This window comes from Carya illinoinensis, chromosome 1, assembly GCF_018687715.1.
Source record: "Carya illinoinensis cultivar Pawnee chromosome 1, C.illinoinensisPawnee_v1, whole genome shotgun sequence".
Classification (NCBI taxonomy): domain Eukaryota; kingdom Viridiplantae; phylum Streptophyta; class Magnoliopsida; order Fagales; family Juglandaceae; genus Carya; species Carya illinoinensis.
Genome location: NC_056752.1, coordinates 56,656,205 through 56,672,272, shown reverse-complemented (window position 1 = coordinate 56,672,272; position 16,068 = coordinate 56,656,205). Strand labels below are relative to the sequence as shown.

At 34.8% G+C, this 16,068-nt stretch overlaps 3 protein-coding genes across 4 annotated transcripts; 1 reads left to right on the top strand and 2 right to left on the bottom strand.

Moving 5' to 3' along the window:
- Positions 1-1,490: 1,490 nt before the first annotated feature.
- Positions 1,491-4,701, top strand: LOC122291666. 2 transcript variants are annotated; one of them, XM_043099519.1, is made up of 2 exons: positions 1,491-2,211; positions 4,223-4,362. In XM_043099519.1, exons 1-2 carry the CDS (start codon positions 1,811-1,813, stop codon positions 4,287-4,289), a joined length of 468 nt encoding a protein of 155 aa, XP_042955453.1. In that variant the 5' UTR covers positions 1,491-1,810; the 3' UTR covers positions 4,290-4,362. The 2 variants fall into 2 exon arrangements, with proteins under 2 accessions (XP_042955453.1, XP_042955444.1); XM_043099510.1 differs by having other exon boundaries at positions 1,508-2,211; positions 4,228-4,701.
- Positions 4,702-5,415: 714 nt separating this feature from the next.
- Positions 5,416-6,228, bottom strand: LOC122291674 (17.8 kDa class I heat shock protein-like). The gene has a single exon (XM_043099534.1). It carries the CDS (start codon positions 6,104-6,106, stop codon positions 5,630-5,632), a length of 477 nt encoding a protein of 158 aa, XP_042955468.1. The 5' UTR covers positions 6,107-6,228; the 3' UTR covers positions 5,416-5,629.
- A 2,611-nt stretch (positions 6,229-8,839) lies between these two features.
- On the bottom strand, positions 8,840-10,548 carry LOC122303737 (UDP-glycosyltransferase 76B1-like). The gene is made up of 2 exons (XM_043115669.1): positions 10,037-10,548; positions 8,840-9,924 (listed from the first exon to the last, which is right to left on the bottom strand). The coding sequence occupies exons 1-2, from the start codon at positions 10,539-10,541 to the stop codon at positions 9,047-9,049; spliced, it is 1,383 nt and encodes a 460-aa protein (XP_042971603.1). The 5' UTR covers positions 10,542-10,548; the 3' UTR covers positions 8,840-9,046.
- Between the last annotated feature and the right edge of the window lie 5,520 nt (positions 10,549-16,068).

The following is a 16,068-nucleotide window of genomic DNA, read 5'->3' as shown; positions in this document are numbered from 1 at the left end:
GTTGCGCGTAATTAAGAAGGTTCGCCTTGTAACCTTTAGGCTAATTACTTGATCAATCTTTTAGGCTAGAGTAATGCTAGTAGCTAGGTAGGTATATTACTATATCTTTATGCATTTATAACTTAAAAAATTCTATTTATTTATCGTCCATTATATTACATACCAATATGTATTTTGTCAATTTTATTTAAATTTATATATTAATATATATTTAAATAAAAAATATACGCTAGTAAAACTATTTAAATTAATAGTAAAACTCTTGTTTAATTATACGCTAGTCCCGAGCACTTGCGGATTCATTTTTCCCACGTGTTTTTGTCAAACGTGGGCGTTAATTGAAAAAGAAGTTGCGGACTGTCGGGCTGCTGTGGATCAGTCTCCGGATTATAATAATTACCAGAAAGTATATAATACGATGTAAGCTATTGTGTAATACAAGGTCAACTACTCATTGCACCTGAAAATTCATGCGTTGTAGCACTGAGCACTGAGAACAGCTACCAAGATGCGCACTTCTCTTAAGCAAGCCCTCCTATTCTCCAACGAATAAAATTAACAGGTCAAACTTACCCTTCGAATATATGTGTCGCGCAATCATTGCGAAGGTGCAAGAATAACCTTTCACAGATTGAAGTAGGGCTAACCTTAGCAGCAACATCAGCTTTTTGGAACCAAAAGGCAATAAAGAAGACAGAGAATAATGAACAATCTGCTTTTTTACACCTAATTTATTGCTGAGCTGTCTGAGTCCTGAGAAACCAGAACAGTCTTATTGGGTCATCTGAATCAAATAGTTTATTAAACATTTTCGTTTTACTCTCTATAAAAATTTTTATAATTTAATTAAAAAACATATCTTTTAATTTTTTTTAAAAATTTTATTGATCTTTTAAAAGTCTCCTACATCTTATTTTTTATTATTTATCTATTATATTAAAATAATATTTCTTTATTATTTTTTCTTACTTTTATTTATAAACTTAATTATTCAATATTTTTTTTATATTTTAAACTATTACTCTAGTGAATATTTAAAAAAAATTAAAATATTTTTGTGGATATGATAATATTTTTAAAATTAATTTTTTTATATTTTCGTAATTAATTAATTTTTTTTAAAATATTATTTAAAACTATAACAAATATAAATATGAGAGAAAGTATAGATTTTTAGAAGAATAATTTATTTCATATATTAAAATAAAATATTGATAAAAAATAATTTAAAAAATGAATAATGATTTTTTTTATTTAAAAAAATATAATACTACTTATTTTTTAAATATTTTTCTTAAAATAGAAATTAGATTTAGAGATATTTTGATCAAAACTGTAAAATAAACTTTAAATTATAGAAAAAGTGGTGCTTTGCACGCCGAATGTGAATATTCTAATACCCACATTCTTTTTTCTTCTTTTAATAACGAGTAATCATCCCCATCAATCATCCATTCCCCAAAAGAAGAGAAAATCAAGTGATAAAGAAAACTTAAAAATAAAGAGCAGCCCACGTTCTACTTAATTGTAAAAACAAATAAAAATAAAAAACAAGGAATGGCATGAAAAAAAACATTAGATCTTTCAGTTTCTCGATCTTTATCTCTCTTAATTCTTCCAGGTTCTGTTCAGGAATTGACACACGACAGAAAGATCTGAGAGGTCACCCACCACATACAATACCCAGTTGTCAATTTGGTTTTGGTGAGGTTGACAGAAACCAAAAGAGAACTCCTTCAACCTTTGTGGGCTTTGATGAGCTCGACCTCACAGACCCATTACATGAAGATCCTCTTTCTGGGTCTTGACGATGACAACCATAGAGAAATCCCATGTTGTCGATGTGGAGGTAACTGCTAGCCGGAGCTCCGGAGCCGGACGGCGTGACGTGTACTTCGATACGGGAGACCGTTCAGATAATGAGCAGAGGTGTTCAAGCGGGTCTGGGACTGAAATTATGGGGGTGTCTGACAAGGAGACGGGGTCCTCTGCATCGGAATGTTCTGCGGAGATGGATCTGGAACGTGGGCTGCCCGAGATTAAGGTACATTTGGCCAAAGTGGAGAGGGATTGTAGGATTTGTCATTTGAGTTTGGATGCCTCCAATCTCGAATCTGGGATTCCCATAGAGTTGGGGTGTTCCTGTAAGGATGATCTGGCTGCTGCCCACAAGCAGTGTGCTGAGGCATGGTTCAAGATTAAGGGAAACAAGTAAGCTCCTTAATTATTATTTAAAAAATAAATAAATAAATAAAGGAAATAAAGAAAGAACGATGTCCCAGGTTTGGAGAAGATCCATATTAGTCCTTGGCAACTTGCAAATTCTAGTGCCTTTTTTTTTTTTTTTTTTTGTGTAGTTGGAAAATGTGCTATAAGCTTCGGAAATGATATGTGCACGCGCTTATGGTGAAATGTTAAATTTGCTATTCTTTCTATTTTTATTTTCCGTGGATATTTGCATATCGGGATGCATACTCACGTTGGAGAGACTTGTTTATATAAAGCTGCCATCTTTTGGTTAAGCTATCATCAAATTTGAATACACGTTAAAGACTACTGCAGATAGAAAAAGATTATATAAAGTAAACTTATAAATTGATATAATTTCATAGAATCTGTTAAATCTACTTTATAATAAAAGTAACTTTATAATCTAACGAATAACATCAAATCACATCAATATTTTTTTTTATAATTCTTTTGTAGTTAAAGTATTTTCCATAAATATTTGGTTAGAATGCAGGCCAAAGGACCATGCTTAATGAAGGAACATGTTAGTGCGAACTAAATAAGAGTGAAATCTCTACTTGATAAGAATAAAGGAAAATTAACAGCAGCTGCTAATTCTTCTTCCCTCTCCCCATGGCATTTCATTACGTTACCAGACATTGCATCTCTCTCACCTTTTCCCGATGTATCTTGATATGAATTGGGCAAGTTGAGTTTCGACTCTTGATGGTTTAGACATATTCTTTGTTAGTGTTTTGCACTTGTTTTTCTTGATATCCTACGTTGACTAGAGATTCTCCTTCCTGGTTTTCCGCTTTTCAAACTTGAAACATGTACCCTGCACTCAGTATTTTCATGATACATGCATTTGTTGGCAGTCTGGTTGTATCCTTCTTTTTTTTTTTTTTGGTTGCCTAATGTGGACAAGCATCATCATTTGTCCGCCTCTTAAATGACGTTCGTTAAGTCCAATGAAGAAGGATCAACCCAACAAATTAGGTTGTCCACTCGGTGACAAAAGTAGTCGAAAGGAGAAGAGTTCTCGATTGATAACCCGGGCTAGTTGTGGCATTTCAGTTTGGAAATGCTAGGTAGTCAGCCTATATGATGCAGTCTCTCCATAATATTGCTTATTTCACCTTTTAGAAATAGTAAGCTTACCTTCTAGCCTGGTAGCATTAGTAAACTATACTGCACTCAAACTACTCTGCATCCGATTTTGGAAACTCAAAATAGGAATAAGGACCGGGAATTTCCCCCCACTGCATCAACAGTTGAAATAGCTAAATGTCCTGCATCAAAACCTGCACGAGCTACCTTAGGGCAAAAGAAACATACGGATTAAATCCATATACAATCATTGGCTTTCACATGTTTATCCCACCGGGTTTCCAATTGGAAATTCAGATTTGGTAAGATCAAGAATCAGATAACTCACATTTTCTTTTTGCAATATAAAAGATTTAAGCACCTTGCATGATCTTTTGAACTTTTCATTTTTAAATGGGAGCTATGAAATCCTATCTATCGCATCTTATCGAGATCTCATTTACTGCTATTCTGGTGTCAGTGTGTGTGTTTTTTTTCAAAAACTATATAATATACAATCTGACTGAGTTGGTAAAACACAAACATGATAATATGTCGAGGTGTTTGCTGCTCAATTAAAAGAAAAGTTTTTTAATGTGTTCACATTACCCTTGTGATTGCAAGATTATTTCTACCTTTAGTTGTTATAGAAGCATTAATTGTGGAATATATACATATATATGAGCATTCTCATCGAGATTGGACATATGTCTCTTTATATTGTTTCCCCCAAAAGGACAAAGGGGTGGTGGTGCTTGCTTGTGTGAGTGGGAGGGGGGATTCACCATGTCAAGAGGTCTTTTGAAACGGTTGGCTTTAGGGAGGGTTACCACGCTTTACAGAAAATAGCAAGCTTATGGCATCATGTTTTGAAACAAAATGTGTAACTTTCTTTTACACATAGTACAGGACCTGTGAGATTTGTGGATCTATTGCACACAATGTTGCTGGTGCAAATGAGGCCGAGGTGACGGAGCAGTGGAATGAGACAAATGATGCAACAGCAACCGCACCCATGCACTCAACAGAGACTCCAGGCTTCTGGCAGGGTCACCGATTCCTCAATTTCCTGCTTGCTTGTATGGTCTTTGCATTTGTCATCTCTTGGCTCTTTCACTTCAATGTACCCTCATAAAAACCTGTGACAGAAAAATATGACATTTCTCTTGCGTCGATAATTGAGAAGCAGCAACAAGGTTTATGGCCCTTAGTTAGTACCCCCATCTCTCCCGTCTTTGCTTGGAGGTGGTATTTGTGTATCTTCTTGATGTTTATATACCAGTAGAGCAGAGCTTCCTCAAGACTGCTGTGTAATCTATGTTGTGTTCCCCAAAATTGTTATCACGTCATTTCATTTAATGCAAACCTTATTTGCTTTGTTAAGCTTATAAAATTTATATATACATATACCAATAAAGATTTAAGTAACATACATAATATTAAAACCATAATTTTCTCTTAAACTAATCTTGTCGAATGGTCTTTGTTAATTAACCCTAGTTTCATCGAATTTCTAGCCTTTCATTTTCGATTTGGAGGAATCGGTAATGAGTCGATTTGCAGGGACTTTTTTAATCTTCAGAACCACCTTGGGGCCCATCAATTTACAAGGGACTTACTTAAAGAGTATTTCCTTTGTATTAGTTGCCGTATAAAAGCAGATAAACCAGTAGGATATGGTCAATTCTATTTCTGTTCACGGATAATTGAGTGGTCAAATCTATTAGTTTATCGTGAAAAACCGTCGGAAAGAAAATCTAGTTCTGCATTATATAGAACACAAATGTTGCAGCCTTGGGTTAACTAGGCTATACTTTTAGCATCTGGATGCAGTTGGGATCCTCGAGGGTTCAAAATTATGTAGGCGAAAATCTCTGAATTTCGATTCTTATGGCTACTTCTCCCTGCGTCAATGAGACGGAATCTTGCATCGACTTGGAAAATGGAGGGCACTTCTGGTGGCCCGATTTGTAATGCTTCAGCTTCCAGCATTGTTTCACTACATGAATGATTGCCTCGGGTTAGTAAAGCGATTAACCTAAAATGTCCTGAATTTTCAGACGTTTTATCACTTTCCAATCTTTTACAAGACCCCCCTGCCGCTCAAGCAGAAACCATCGACATATATTTATATACTAACAAAAACCAATACAATACCGAGAGGAAACAGACTAGACTTCGGGATACATACGGCAAGACTCGATACACGCGACGTTTGCTTCAGAAACAAAACACAGCTAGATTCCCGTACTAGTCTTTTATTTGACACACTGAACCAGAGGCACCAGAAAGGATCAAGTTCGTAGTTTAATTAGCCCGATATCTGAACAGGCTTGACCTCGGGCTTCTTCTCCTCCTCTTTGGGAACGATAATGGTAAGCACTCCATTCTCCATGGTAGCCTTCACCTGATCCATTTTCGCATTCTCTGGCAACCTGAACCTCCTCAAGAACTTGCCCGTCACCCTCTCAACCCTATGCCACTTGTCGTTCTTTTCCTCGTGCTCTCTGTTTTTCTCCCCGCTTATCTGCAGCACCCTACCGTCCTCGATCTCCAACTTCACCTCTTCCTTGTTCAGCCCCGGAAGATCGGCCCTGATAACGTGAGCCTCCGGGTTTTCTTTCCAGTCGATCCGAGGGTTGACAATAGCAGTTTCGCGGCCACCAGAGGAAGGAACGTTAGCGACAGAGCTCGAGACCATAGGGAAGCCCTCAAATGGGTCCCAGATGTCAAGAGAGAAGGGATCGAAGACATTGCTTCTTCGGCCACCGAAAAGGCTGAGGGCCATGATCTCTTGCTTGGTTAACTGAAGGGCTTTAGAGTTGATGAGATTTGGTGGGTAATTTAGAGAGACTTGAGCTGTGAATGCTAGCACAAAGTTTTATACTGTTTTGGATGACGTTGATGGACAACAAAGTGGGCTCTATATATAGCACTTGGAGGAAAACTCTGGTAAACGGGATACATATATCCATATGAGGGCAAAAATAAAAAAGAATGTAGTAGAAAACGGAGATTTTGGCACGTGGCTCTTCTAGGATAGAAGAGGGAGTTCTATAAGCTTCTAAGATATTCTCCATGCACCGACATTATTGAATAATCGATTGGTCTCTTTAAGCATATTTTTATCCGAATCTACGCGTCGCGTCCCGCTACCCAGTCACCCCAAGCTGTCAAACAAATCATAATAACACGTGTGTATGTCCAATAGCCCAATTGTCTACTGGGGCTCAGGCCGAGAAGGGCCTATCGATGGGGAATAAAGGTCAATAAAGATGCAACATTGGGCTGTGCTAATGTGGAGCTCGGCCCAAAGGCAGCCTGGCTAAAAATAACGCTACTAATTTTTCTATAATTTTTCTGGCATTCTTAGTAATTGTGATGTTGTAAATTTGCACAAGCACAACCAGCATGTGCGATTCACCTACTTGGGTTTTATACAATATTTCTTCTTTTATTAAAAAAATCTTTCTAGTCCTCAATCAAAGAAAATGGTTCTTGTTTCATGTTAATATAATTAACCTGACACCAAAGTTTGATTATTACGACAGGTTGTATAGCCATGTAAAAACTTTCAAAAGTGTGTGCAAAGCTTGCTAACGGGCTTTGGCGAGATTTGATTGTTGACACTCGATTAGATGATGACGGGTTTTGCTACATATCATCCTACACCATATACTAGTTATGTTTTAATTTTTTTAAATTTTTTTCATTTTATTCTTATTAAACTAATTGAATTCTTCTATTTATCATCCTTACACCATATATTTGTTAAGAGGAAAAAAAATATACAAGAAAAAGAAGAAAAATCATCTGCAGTATGTTTTATAAAGATGATGAGTGAAATTATTCATCTCAATATCTGTGTTTCTTACATCGGCCAACAACCGCCTAGACGCCTACATTGCAAAGTCTCAAGTATGGCATTAGGCACCTCTAGCTTTTTAGATCATTCGATCTTTACAATGTACCAATTTTAATCAAACATATTAAATATTTAATTAAATAGGTAGCGTATAGAGTCAAGATTCAAAACTCAATATTTTTATTTTAATGCCATATAAATTCACTATTTATTCTATAAGTTTAAGCTAATAGTAAGAGATAAACTTAATTATTTGTATCATATTCTTAACATGATGTTAATTTAATATTTGCGATTATATATTTATATTATTTAATGTTAATTCATCCTAGCTCCGTTCCATTAATGTTAAATGAAATGGCTGTTTCTATATGATTAACTAAGTCATGGAAAATACCACTCATCACGTCGGAAAATATTAATTAACCTCAGTTTGATGTGCTTGCAAATAAACAGCAAGTTATAGATTAAAAAGGACGGATTGAGAGGGATTCCTAGCTAGTTACTGCTTTGTAGAATGGAAGATGACCGTCCCAAATTAGGGTTGAATATTGATGACAATTAACAATGAAAAGATCAATGGTTAAAACATGTCCAATTTTTTTGATATGGCATCCTAAAACTGTTGTATGTAAATTATTTTCATATTGGTAATCACACATTCTATATATCAAATCTTGGACTATGGTATATACTTATGTGTATATATATGTTTACATATATGCATGTATGTGTGTGTGTGTGTATATATATATCAATGTAGGGGAGGGGGGAAAAAGGATTTAGGGCTTGTTTGTATATGAAAGTTTGTAACATTCGGCTGAGAAGATAATGATAATAAATAAATAAATTTAGTACAATAAAAGAAAAAATTTGAATTTAGTTTGGTATTATTTATTTATTAGACATTTTTAATTCCAAGTAATATTTTTATTAATGGATAGAATTTTCGTCTTTTAAATTATTGTTTTAGATTCTACTTAGTTTGGATTTAAATATATTGATTGAACTCTTCCTAAAGTTTACAATCAACTTTTATTTAAAACTCTTCGGTTTCTTAAAATCTTAACCGTTCATTTGATAAAGTCTACACGTTTAACTCACTCCAAAATTTCACAACTATCGTATTAGAGCATTAGTAGTGGCCTCAACAAACTTTAGTTAAAATTTAGCTAAAAAATTCACTTTTATAAATTTTAGCTAGCTACTTTTTACAACATTAAATAATAGGCTCAACAAATCTTTCACTATTCTATTAAAATATTGATTTTGAACTTTGGCTAGTCCATTTCACTCAATAAATTTGGCTAGCCATATAACCAAAGGTTAAATTTACTATTCATTTGTTAAGCCTATTGTAATATTTTATTTTACACTTTGGTTATTCTTTGGCTAAAATTTAACTTTGTTGAGCCCACTACTAGTGCTCTTATATGATTATATAGATTTATAAGAGTTCTCCTAGTCCTCGCACGCTTTCAGGACAAACCCCCTATCTCTGTCATATAATGCAATAGTTGTGCCAGGTTTAGTAGATAAGAATTATCTCAAATTCAAAATTCTTATTTCATTATTACAATTTTTTTATATCTCCACACAAAATATAATAAATAATTTAATTTTTTCAAATCTCAATACAACTTTTTCAAATCTCAAAACAATAATAATACTAAAAATAATATTTTAAACTCTTATTTCAAATTCAAAATTCTCATCTCTACCCCCAAACCCCCCTTAGTGGTTGTGATTGGCTCTTCATCCTACAGAAGTGGTTGACTTTGAGTAGAAGAAGCTCAACAAATTTCTTCTATCTATATATCTCTTCCCCTGCAATCTGGAAACACACTTGATTATAAATAAAGGCTAGAACGAAGATATGTGACTGATCAAGCTGTCTAGGGCTTGATACGAAGAACCCCCATGCCTTAGAGAAAGATGAACTTTTTCTTTCAGATCCATAATCCTGTCTCTCATCTCCCTACCTTCAGTCCCCAGCAGGAGCCTTCTAATTGCCTTCTCTATCTCTCCTCTCTCTAGCCTATTCTCTAAATGGATCCCGATTTTCCAAACATGGCTCACGTATCTGGCATTTACCAGTTGGTCACCACAATTAGGCAAACAAATCATGGGAACCCCTTCACATATACTCTCCAATGTCGAATTCCATCCATTGTGACTCCAAAATCCTCCCGTGGCAGGATGAGCCAGCACTTCCTGTTGTGGAGCCCATGTCACAATGTGTCCCCTCCCATTGATCGCCTCTAGGAACCCAGTGGGCAATGCTTCAAGCCACTCTGAGCCACGGACTAACCCCGGTCGAACCACCCACAGGAAGGGTTGCTTGCTGTTGGCTAGCCCCCAAGCTATCTCCGCAAATTGGGATCCATCAAAGGCCGCAAGACTCCCAAAGCTCGCATAGAGTACTGATCTGCGTGCTTGTGTGTTTAGCCAGGAAAGGCAACTTTGGTCTTGTGTTAGTAGGCTACTTGACGAGGCTGGAAAGTACCTGTGTAATGGGCCAATGGGAAACACCGGAATGGGAAAATCCTGGCCAAATGAGATCAGCTCGGATTGTTCGAGGTCTTCAAGTGAGTTCCAAATTATTCCCGAGGAGACCTTAGTTTCTTTCAACATGTCAGATAATACTCGATAAAAGACCTCTGGATTGCGCGTGTTAATCACCGGAATGTCTTTGAATTTAAGTGGTGGATGATCTGTCCACGGCGCTTCTAGTCGCGACTCTGAGAATTAGAAATCACGAAGAAATTAAATCTGGTTATGTTTGGAAAGAACTCAAGCCCAAAAAAGGAACTTGGGACAAGCAGGCACGCACATAAAACAGAGTATACACACCTTGAATGGGGAGGTAACCCTTTTCCTGCATAAGTAGGAGGCTGCCGAAAGCGAGAAATGAAGAGACATTACTAGTCCGTAGCACGATCCTTGGGAGCTTGAAGCTGTCGGCAACTGCTTGGGTAAAGTGCCAAATGGCATCGGTAATCATGCAAGCAACGGGTTCCTCAGAAGAATCGGACAACAACTTGGCCAAGCAATCACGAAAAGGTGTGGCACAGTTGGCATTAAGAAGAGCTAGGAACGCGATGATATCTGCCGTGGATGCTTCGCTTTCCAATAAGCCGTCGGGAATTGAATGGAAGGTGAAGTTGGTGTGCTTGGAATAGTTGGGAGAATTGAAGCATGTGTGTATTATGGTGATGCAAAAGCCTCTCGAGTAGAGGATGTTTGCAAGCTGAAGCATGGGGCTTATGTGGCCCTCCAAAGGCACCGGGAAAAGAACCACCCGGCGGCCCGCCCTTTGTTGCATGGCCCCGTTGTACTTTCCTCCGAGGTTCTCCATGCCAGCTTCTTTTCTGCAATTTGCATCTCGATTCTCCCTCTTTAAAGGATCTAAATAGAGAGCTGTCAATTTGCAATAACTTTGAGAATACCTAACACCAATCGTGTTAAAACAAACGTTAATAAATGTAAAAACTTATAAAGGTCAAAAAAAAAAAAACCTGTGAATGAATGCTGCTAAATTAACCGACTTGTTATACTTATTATTTATACATAACATATTTATTATATAAAAAAATTAAAAAGATGTAATATGTGAGATGTTAAATAGAATTATTCTTAAAATATATTTAGAATAATTCTACTTAACAACCCATATATCTTTTATTTTTTTCTCATAATAAGTATGTATTATATAGATGATAAATATAATAATTTAATTAATTTAGTAGAAATAAAATAATATATATATATATATAATATTTAGTGTAAAATGATAAATAACATAACCTATAATATTTATGATAATGCTACTTGTCCTAACATGGATCTTGACAATTTTTTTTACATAATGATTAATAAGTGTTTTTAAATAATTTCATAAAAAATATTAAATAGGATATAAAAAAATGAATAAAAAGAAAAGCCAAATAAACTTATCGAGATACATCTTCGAACTATATCATTGATGGGTGCAGCATGACTCTTCATTTGATTATACAGTTTAGATGAGATGTTTTATTAAAAATCGAATAAAATACTATTATAATATAATTTTTTTAATATTAATTTTATTTTAAAATTTAAAAAATTAAATTATTTATTATATTTTATATAAAAATTTAAGAAAATTATAATAATAAAATAAAATAAAATAAGATAATTTAAATTTAAATAAACAAATGGTAAATATTTATCTGTGGAGTGGTTCTAACTTCTGCAGCCACACGTAAGGCTCCCACAGGTCCACAGGTAAGAGTAGCATTTACCTCATCTGTGTCCGTAAAGTAAGAAGGAGACAACACATAACGCACGTTGTTTTCAGTATTTAATTACTGACACAGCTGCTCAGTGCCTTAATACACTACCTTTTTTTTGTATTTTTTTCTGTCTTACATATGAGTTTCAAAAAGTATATATTATATCAATAGTTCTACAGGCAGTCGTCAAATACAAGCGGGGCGCAGTTGGCTGACGTGGCGTCAGGCCACGTTAGAAAAAAAAAAAGAAGAAGAAGAAGAAGAAGAGATCGAAAATGCGCAGAAATGGTTTCATATTTCCTGCTCTGTTTTGGTTACAGGCATTTGTGCGAGTATTGCAGAGGAAGCAACTCCATCTCACGGCACCACTGCGTCCAGCTCACGGCATGCGTCGGTCGTTCGTTGGTGTGGGTGCAGAAACGGATTGGGTGGGGCTGGAGCGTTCGTTGGTGTGGGTCATGGGTCAAGGGCCAAGGCAGTGAATCGGGTTGGGTCAATGTGCTGGGCTCGGTTTGGGTCAGGTTCATGTGCCAAGATATCGAGTCATCCATTTCGTGGGGAAGCTCCGTGGGTCATCTATGTGGATCATTTGCGTGGATCTGGTTGGTGAGTGTAATCTGTAGGAACCCTTTTTCATTCTTCAATCTGAGCTAGATGGTTGCATTTGCTTAAATAAATACCGGTTAGTGATAAACAATCAAGCACGTATTGATTTACTTAACAAGAAAAAAAATTTGCATTGCATACAGTTAGATGATAATAGAAATTTGGTGGCTAATGAGAAATTTGCGAAACAAATGAGAAAAAAAAAAATCGTAGGAGAGATGAGAGGCAAGAGAAGGGGATTGAAGGGTTAGGGTTATTCGTGAGGAGCATCGGATGAGAGATGAGAGAGGAGAGATGAGAGGGAAGGGAAGATGAAGGGGTGAAGTGAGACCAAAAGGGTATCGGTTTGGGTTAGGGTTCTTCGTGAGGAGCATCGGATGAGAGATGAGAGGGAAGGGAAGATGAAGGGGTGAAGTGAGCAAAAGGCGTAGTCGGTGGCAGATGTATTGGTTTTCAAATACATTTAATGAAACGAACCGTTTCACGGGCAAAATGGCATACCTGCTTGATTTACCCTTATTGAAATGAACCGTTTCATTTAAAGGTGCCACGTCGGACCACGACTACGCCGCCGCTCCCCAAACCGACTGTAAATGGCATTTTCCATATTATATTACTAGCCGGCTTCCCCCCCCCCCCCCCCCAAAAAAAAATTATATATATATTTAAGATGTGTACAAACATTATAAAGTTATTTAAAAAAATAAAATTTATTATTTAAAAATTAATTTTTGTATTATTGTATATAAATTCTACCATTTCTCTTTAAATGGGGATTGAATTTTACTCATATGCAGGAAGGGCAGATATTGGCCAGCTGTTGGAGTTAGGAGCCGACCAGTGGCGGAGCCACGTTGGGGCAGGAGGGGGCCATGGCCCCCCCTCCAAATTTGAAAGAAAAATATATATGTTAATTTTTTTAATTTAATAAAATAATATTAATTTATTATATATTGACCCCTCCTCTAAAAATTATTTTGGCCCATCCATAAAATTTAATCTGATATAAAAATAAAATAAATAAAACACATCTCATATAAAATAAAATATATAATTTTTATTATAAATAAAAAAAATTCTAACTATAACTACTAGTATTTCTAACATATTTCCATTGTCTATATTGAAAAGAAATAGTTAAGAATTTTGATTTGAATTCAATACTTGATGATTTTATTTGTTTAAAAGAACGCAAGTTATAATTTTAGACATTTTATTTTTTTTTGTTTAATATATTTGTATGAATGTCTTTCTATTATTTCAATAATATATTGTTCTTGACATCTCAAATATTTTTTTAATACATAAGTTATATCAAACGTATTTTATTTTTATTATAATCTTCCTATCAGATTATTATATATCGTAAAAAAGTTATATAAAAATAGAATAAAAAATATTTTATATATATTGTTCTAATTTTATTTGGCCCCTCCTCAAATAAATTCCTGGCTCCGCCACTGGAGCCGACGGTAGCTCATGGTTCAGATGATCTCAGATCTTTCAAGGTAAAATATGTGATGAGCAGTTGCAATATCACGTGATAAAACCGTAAACATATACTCAAGGTTGCAAATACCATCCAGCTTGTTCCTATTTGATAAGAAATTTTTTATTCATCATTTTCACATATAACATTTTTTTTTATTTTTTTCTCTTATTATATGAAATATAGATTATTAAAGGTGTGCAATTGAATCGGAATAATTGGTCATAACCAGATCCAGATCTGAATTATAAAAACCGCTCGAATTAATCCAAAAATAATCCAGATATAATCCGGATGGATAACCGGACTCAATCCGAACATTTAATTTTTTTTTCTCTTTTTAGCTATAAATCTAGATATCTAAATTGTAATCCGATTTAATTTGAATTTATTAATACTGTAAAAAAAATTTTTAAACTTTAAAAAATAATTTTATAGCATTTTTTATATCATGTTTAAATTACCTAATTTTTTTTTAAAATAAAATAAATAACAATATAAAATAAATACTATTGTTGTTACATCACAATATAAAATATTTATTTACAAAATAAATTATTGTTGATCATCAATTTTACCCACTTGGGCCACTTCTTTCTTTTGGAAGCCGTTAATGCCATGATAATGTTCATTGTTGGTACCCTTATGCTAAGAAAAGTTAAATTTGGTGGTTTTCTTGGATGTTTTCACTTTTTCTTTTTCTTCTTCCTCTTCGTCTTTTTTGGTGAACGAAAGATATGTACCTTCAGGGTTTGTTACATTTTCTCTTTTGGGTATTACTCTACATATTTGATTTTCATTTGGATTGAATTAACTGAATCGGAAGCAGAAGTTTTGTTCTCCTCATTTTGGAATCACGGATTTAAAAAAAAAAAAAGAAAAAAAAAGTATCTAGTTATGGATACCAAGGTCACAAAAACCAGATCACCCACTCAGATGCACCCAAATTTTGGGTTTCGAACTGGACTGAAAATAAAAATAAATAAAATAAAATCGGCCCGACTCTACACCCCTATAAATAATAAGTAGAAGAATTAGCTTAAGAAGAATAAAATAAAAATAAGCAAAAATAACTATAATGTGTGGTGTGGTGTGTAGAGTGATGAGTAGCATAGTATTTAAGAAAACAATAAACTTACAATTTTTTTTCAATGAATGGTAAATATATAAATTAAAATTATTTTTAATAACAAATGACTGTAAAATTGTATAAATGTATCAAGAAGGGATAAAATATCCAACCCACAATAGGTTTTTAAGTCTAGTCCAAGATGAAGGGCCTCCATTAGAAGACAATATAAGGAGGGAGGAAGAAAATACAAGGAGAGAGAGTGTGAAAAAGACAAGGTGTTAGGAGGAAATGGAGAAAAGTGACATAAATGAGAGGAAATGTGACGTAGAGGAATGAGGGATTGAAAAGAAAAAGAGAAAACCAGACAATTTGAGGAAGATTTTGAAAGTTTTCTTCCAGATGACTTTTTGGCCAAGCTACGGCTCCAGCTTCTTCTACCTCTCAACTAGAACTTTGGCGATAGCATCTCTCCCATAAGATAGAGTTTCAATCTCCATTTACAGTGACGACGAGAGACTATAAAGCAATCATATTATAGTAGATTTTTTCAAATGTCGTATGGATATAAGCATTACGTCAAATCATGTACATCTGAATATCTATTTCTTTTATTTTTTCTACATATATTTTCTATTTTCTATTCACGGTCATGAATATACACTCGAACATCATATAGTTGCATTATACTTAATGTAAATAATTTTTGAAGTATTTTATAAACCCGCATCTCGGGTCACTCGTCCCTGTAACTTTTCAAACTTTGAAAACGTAATTTATCTTCAGTTCAGTTAAGACTTGATATATCCTTTCAAAAAAAAATTAAGACTTGATATAAATAAATTCTTTTGGACCTTTAATTAAAAAAAAAAAAAAAGAGATAATGAATAAAACAACTCACTCATACCGAATCAAATCTATAAATGCACAAATTAAGAAAGAATTAAATTGAAAAAAAAAAAAAAAAAGGTGACTGTGCCCACCTAACTTTGACTTTAATTGCCCATCGGCATATATTGGTTTCAAGAAGCACAAGAACATCATCTGAAATACAGTTGTTTGAAGAAACGTTTGGGGCCATTATGTGAATAACCAAGCTGTCCAAGAATTTGGCTGGAGGTGCACTCTTGTTACAATTAAGCAAAGATTGGTCTTCTCCTTTTAACTCTGAAATTCTATCTTTAATCTTCTGCTCTTCTTTTTCTACCATCGATCTCTGATAATCTTATCCATCACCCCTCTTTTCAGCTCGCTCTCTAGTCGCAGCCCAACCTTCGAAACATCTGTAATGTACTTGGCATTCACCTTTTGGTCAGTGAAATTAGGCATTCTCGCAGATACTCTCCAATGTTGAATTCGAACCACGGCTAGTCCAAAAGTCACCCTGCGCCAGCACCTTCTGTTGGAGAGCCCATTTGATAACGCGACCCCTTCCATCCAGAGT